Genomic DNA, 6,568 nt, shown 5'->3' with positions numbered 1-6,568 from the left:
TCTCTGTCTCTCTCGGTCCGATATAAATTTAATTCCATCGATAATCTACCCATCATCGCTGGCAGGTCTTACTGCATCAGCATCATCACCACCCAAGCGGGTGAATCAACGTCATTATTAACGCGTTCACGTTGGATTCGGTTCAGGAAGCCACCTGCAGTTGTCTCTACCCCCTTACCCTTTGGTAGAGAATCACTCACGTTCGCGCTAATTAAGCGCGGATGCAACGATTCCGGTGCTGGCCCCTAGGCCGGTGGATGCCGATCGATAGTGCGCTAGATTGATGGCCGCCAGACCACCCAGACACGCGCAGTTGCCCGATGTTTAATCGTGTAAATCTACACGCCGCAAAGACAAACTGCTTCCAACAGTGCTGGTGGAGGAACTCTATAAATTGCCATCAAGATAAAGCGTTGGTATGAGCATGGGTGCCACTCGGACTTGGCACGCTATCGTGCCATTTCTAGACGGCAGACAGGACTTCCGTCTTCCGGTGCACGGCGAGTGCCGGTTTTCGCATGATACCAAGTGCTAGCGCGGAGCTACCGTTGGTTACTGATAATGGTATGTTATGTTGGCCGACGGTTAATCGATGGTGCAGTTGGCTAGCGTGTGGATTGGGATTCCTTTGGTGCTGCTATCGAAATAGAACAGTGTTCTACATTCTAAATCCAGGGCTACACGAAGCGTAAACTCTAGCATAAACTCAGAGTGTAATGCCAAAAAGTTTACGCTGCGTGTGGCAGATCGCGTAAAAGTTTATACCGAAACGTCAACTGCAATTACATTCGGGCACCTGCAATTACATCATGCAATTATATTCAATTACATGTGTTTTTGGCCACAAAAAACATAAATCGATGAGATAACTTGAATTTCTGAACATCTTTTTATATATTTTAAGATGTTGTTGCTGTATATTAGCGATGGTAGAACATTCAACCTTTCATATCGCTACGTTTCATGTTGGTGTTGTGTATACGCTTGCTTTACGCTCGGTTTTACGCTCCGCCGGCCTATAATCTTTTTGACATAAGACACTTTGAGTTTATACTAGAGTTTACGCTTCGTGTATCCCTGGATTAAGAATGAGTTGTTGCATTTCAGTTGTTGTATTGAGTGATACTGGAAAAAGCTTCGCAATTCTTTCTCGTCTTTTTTTTTTGAGGAGAATAATATACGAACTAGTATTTTGAAGAAAAAAGAGAAACTTCTTTCAAATGATGCCCTGGATAAGACATCAGCTTTAACATCGATCGATTACTCTCCACAACATAAGCTTAAGGTGTTTAGCCAGGATTTTTCATTGAAAACAACCTTTTATTTGCTGTCATTTGGTGAGTGGCGAGATTTTATTTCAAAAGCGCGGCTACGATAGCAACTTTACGTCAATCTCTCTTTGGCAGTTCTTAACAGAAAGTTGCTATCCTGGTTGTGTCAGATCGTCCCCTTAAAACAAGGAATGCTTTGATGACTCTCTACAAATGCAGTTCCTGCGGCACATCGCATCGCAGCAACCATAACCCGTCAGCTATGTAACTACGTTCCAAAATTTTCATTGCTGCGAGTCAGAGCAGGGTGCAACGGATAAATTTCGGACAGTGCCATGTCAACGGTCGAGCTGCGGTGGCAAGTGGTGCGGGATCTGGCCACCCATAAGCTACGGTTCGGTCAGGTGAACGAAGCAGTCGCAACATTCACCGAAGCACTCACGGTCGCACCACCTCCATCCACCGGTGACGAAGATGGCGAATCGGCGAAGGTACTCACCGGAAAGGCCACCGCTGAACTGGCCGCATCCACTCCGGACCGTGCCCTGGAAACACTCCACAAATCCGGCACGAAGTACCCCGCAACAGTGCTACGCTGTCGCGCCCTCTACGGTGTGGCCGATCTCGAGCAGCATCTACTGGCGGCAGCGAACGGTCAACGGATGCAGGGACCACCCGGTGGCCATCGTAATCTAGAGCTCGAAGCAGAGATAGACCTCGGTCGATCAACGTTCGATGTCGTGCTCGGTGACCGGGCCGGGGCTCGTTCGTTGCTCGAGTACCGTCATCGTTTTCCACAAATCGAAGCGGAGCAGCGTCTACGGAGGGCGCAGGCCATCGATCGACCTCGCTGGAAGGTGCTGGCCGACGCCGGCGAGTGTGATGTGATCAGTGTGCAGGAAGTGGTACGCCAGCAGCCACCGATTCGTGAACGAGCTCGACGTGAAAGGAATAGCCGCATCCTCGGTCAACTGCACCTCGGACGTGGCTGGCAGGATTGGCTGTTCTGCAAGGAACTGCGCCCCGATGGACGGCATGGTCCGACCGTGAATCTCCCACAAACCCCGGACAGCTCCTCGGCCATGGTGGCACTGATCGAAGAGTGCTACCAGCGGACATCGGCTTTCGTGAAGCAATCGCAGGCACGCACACCCCTGTACAGCCATCGGTTCGGACGTTTCGGTCCACCTGAGAACCGGCGGCGTGAATGGAACGATCTGGATCACCTGCTGCGGTACCGCTACCGGGCATACCGTGCCGTGTATCGGCATCTCGATCACCTCCACGAGCTCCGTGGCACCCGCAAAACCGTTCAATTGTTCCGGTACGCCGGTGAGATACTGCGGGGCTTTTACAAAATCACGACCGTCCGCGTACTGCCCGAAAAGGGGCGGCTGGTGCGCGAAATTTGTAACTTGGTTGGATTGACCATCGTCGATGGTTTGCGCATTCCGGAGACGCTCATGGATGAACCGGCTGAGAAGCGTTTGCTGGCACTGTTCGCAGTACCGCCGGCGAAGGAAACGGTCTCGGTGGTGCCCGTTTTTGGTGACATTTCAACGTACCGCGATCCGACGGAACCGGATCACAGCTTTCTGCGTTACAAGTACAAACGGCAAAGGACATTTCTAGCAGTTGATCAGCGCTCTGATTGTACCCTGTGTTCCATCGTTACAGGGCCAAGATAACGGAACTGGAGGGCCAGTATCAGCGCGTCCAGTATCCGATCGAGCGCTGCTTCCTCGATCACGAAATGGCTCGCCATCATCTGCTCAACGGATGGCTCGATGATGTCAAAGTGATGGGCACACGGATCGTAGAGGAAGCGATCGGTTGCGGGAGCCATCTGTGGCGTCTGATCGGACATTTGACCATCGCCAAAGCACTCTGCGCCCAGAACAACCTGGAGCAGCTCGCGAAACTTCTCTGCCAGGTGGCGGAGTTTGTGTCCCTCTCGTTACCGGACGAAAGAGTTGAGTTCTTCGTGGAACTGGCCCAGAAGCTGGTGCAACGGTTGCTCGACCGTAAGCAGGAAAGCGAATTGCATCTTTCCAGCTGAACGGAGACGCGTTGGAGTGGTGTCAAATGTTTTTCAGGCGGGTTGTTTTTTTTCATATTCAAAATACTCATCCGGGCGGAGCGTTCGAAAGCAAAATTAAAAGTGTCCCTTCCCGTACCGCAGATTGTCGATGATTTCTAACTACACCACGTGACTATGTAGTGGCAACCGGTGCGAGTTGGGTGGGAGCATAAAAAATGTAAACTCGCAACTGAATGAATCGCTGAAGTTCGTCGTCGTCGTACCGCCGGACCACCGCCGGAATGTTTTTTTTTGCTGCTGCTGCTGCTGCTGCAGTTTCTCCCTCTTCCACTACTGCGCGCCATGCAAGTGAACGTTGGTCCTGGCAATGTCCGGATTTCTATGGAAAGAAAGGGAATAAAACGGATATGGTTTATGAACTACCGTCGGACCGTCGTCCCGTGGCGTGCTGTGGCACTCCGGGTCCCACGCGAACTCGCACACGGTGTGCATTTATGCAGGCAAACATTTATTACACCTCCGGATTTGTGGTTCCCACCGTTTCTGATTGCCGCTTTGTGCCTGGCCCTTTCATGCCCAGCCCTAGGGGTTTGCGCGGTGAACTAAAGTCCGGGTAGCAGGGCAGCATTCACGGTTCACAATGCATTTGATGGTGTGGTGGCGTGAGGCGAAGAATGAGGAGAGGATGGAGGGGGTGAGTAAACCGGGAGTTTATGTGGCGAGAAAACGGATACATGATTCATTACGCAGAGGAACAAAAGTTTTCGACCCCCGGCGAGAATCGAGGTGCGCTGGTGCGCCTTTGCTCGCTGGTTCCGCTCGCCTCGCCACTTCCTTTATGGCCGGGGTGAAATGTTAAATTTAAATTTCAACAACAATAGAAACCAGGTAGCGGACGGTGGTGCTTGCCCGTTTTTTTTCTCACCGACCTTTTTATTTTGCTCTGGCCAACCGCGCGAGAAAAGGCCAGGAAAAGGTTGTTGTTGTTGGTATGATGTGGGTTAGTCTTTCGCTGGACAATCGACGCGTATGCTGGATGCCTGGATGCTGAAATACACAATTAGGGTGCGTAGTGTGGATGATTCACGCAGATTTATGACAACGCGAGAGCGTGTATGATAACTGATTTATCGCTCGGCACTTCACGTGGTGCATGGATAGCGAATAGATAACGAAGGTGAAACCATAAACCATCATCGGCCATCGATGAAAGGCTGTCATCGTTTTTTTTTACCGGGATCGCGATCTGTATCGAGTGGAATTTAATAGTTGGAATCAATTAGTGTGCTATCGCCGTTCAGGTTATGCATCCCCATCCAATGGTGGGCATGTATTTCACTCAATTTACACCGTTCCCGGTCGCTGCGTCGATCCACTTCCGATCGGGGACCAATTACTTTTTTCCCCGTTTTGCTTTCTTCAATCGATATACGTTCGAGGGCGGGCACTCTGGTCGATTTCATATTCGCTTTCCGTGTGAATTCTCCTCGTCACAATTAGTGTCAGTGGTTAGTGTGCTAGCGTCGCCGCTGCGAGACACTTGGGGTTACGTTTGTTTTTTGCACATTTGATTGATGGTTTATCGTAGGGGTTCACGTAACGCTGGCAAACCCATCGTTACCTATCGATTGTTGAGTTAGGTTAATTGTATGCTTTATGTTATTTTATTCTATGCATAGGTTGGAAATGAAAATTTGTTATGTAGCTGCAATGATAGTAGCATTGGAAAGATTGAATACAGAAACTTTTTTTCAACATTTCAACATTCGCCACATAACGGAGTTTGATATTCCCGGGTAATTAAGCAATTTCTAATACTAAATTTCTATTATAAACCCCTAAGTGAATGCAATTCTATGGGTTACCTGGCGCCTCCATTATCGGGTTTGGGCAACGAAACAACAACATTTCGTATTTCCGGCGCGGCGACCTATTTTGGAAATGCTTTTACTTCTCTAGCCCAGACCACCGGCACTGGTGGGAAAAAAGCAAGTTTAATCCATGCACCTCCAAATTATGTGGGAAAATTGCCCGCGGTACCCTATTTTTAAGTTGAATAACTCTGTCATTTTTCAGCCAATTTGGACAAATCTGAAACGTCAGTGTATGCCATTTTAGTAACGCATCACTTCACGTTAAAAGAGCGGACTGAAATTGTTACACTTTTGCATTGAAAATAATCGGTCAATAGTGAAAGCTGCGATCGAGCAATGGATGGTGAATCCTCGTTCGCCGCATATGACGGCGCTGGCTTTTTTTTCTGTGGTTCTATTTGAAAAATAAGGATTATGTCAACAAACCAAAGACTATGAAAGAACTTAGAGCAAATATTGGAGCAGAAAATGCCAAAATAACTCCCTAAATATTGTCAAAACAATGTAAAATGCCCGAAAAAGAGCCTCGTTTTTGTATGTCGAATGAAGGCGGTCATTTGATCGATAGCATATTTTGAGTATGGCACAAGAAATGGCATAGTATAACCTAAATAAAATTGATTTATTTTATAAAATCGTATAAAAAATTACGGACTTATTCAACATAAAAATAGGCTACCGCCTAATGGCGCACCCTGTATTAGATTTGAAAGTGTAGAAAATGGTGCTATACCTTCGTGGAAACGCTATTAGATCATGAGATATTAGTGACAAGCTTATCACTGTAGCATTATCAGCTTACAACAGATTGAACGAATGGTATACAAAGTAAAAATGTTGGGTTTCGTGAACTGAAGGAAACAGTTACATCAATAGCCACGCTAGGATTGAAAGTTATAATTTACCTCACGTACGCCATATTCAATCATGCAGAAGCTCCACAATTGCCTCCATCCTCGGCCTCGTCCAAACAACAAGTGTCCCGATTACATACACTAACGAGTGTGCTCCGCTCGAATACCTTGTAGCACTCCTTCATCAAACACACCTGGTCAAGGGACTGGTTGTTCCAACATTTCACTTCAATGCCTTTCAATTACCATCCACCACCGGCGTCTACTTCCTACTGGCGCACTTAAGTGAGAAGTTGAAGGGCTTCGTGAAACTTGGTCTAAACTAACGTAGCTTACTTCGAGTACCTTTGAGGTAAATATTAGGACAGTGCTTACAAGAAGCCCCCCACAGCACACCACCACCGTTGGAATGCATTCTGCTGCATCCTGCTGAAACCACCTCGAACGGAATGGGAACTATTTCACATATTGATGGAAAGTTCGGTCCAACATCGCCGCCGCCGTCAGTGGCGTAAACATAAACATATT

General features: G+C 48.0%; 1 protein-coding gene across 1 annotated transcript; it reads left to right on the top strand.

Annotated features, from left to right (window-relative positions):
- The first annotated feature begins 1,606 nt into the window (after nt 1–1,606).
- On the top strand, nt 1,607–3,330 carry LOC126574633 (uncharacterized). Its single transcript, XM_050234927.1, has 2 exons — nt 1,607–2,877; nt 2,949–3,330. The coding sequence occupies exons 1-2, from the start codon at nt 1,607–1,609 to the stop codon at nt 3,328–3,330; spliced, it is 1,653 nt and encodes a 550-aa protein (XP_050090884.1).
- Nucleotides 3,331–6,568: the final 3,238 nt, after the last annotated feature.

Source organism: Anopheles aquasalis, chromosome 2 (assembly GCF_943734665.1).
Source record: "Anopheles aquasalis chromosome 2, idAnoAquaMG_Q_19, whole genome shotgun sequence".
Classification (NCBI taxonomy): Eukaryota; Metazoa; Arthropoda; class Insecta; order Diptera; family Culicidae; genus Anopheles; species Anopheles aquasalis.
This window is presented reverse-complemented; position numbering and strand designations above follow the sequence as displayed.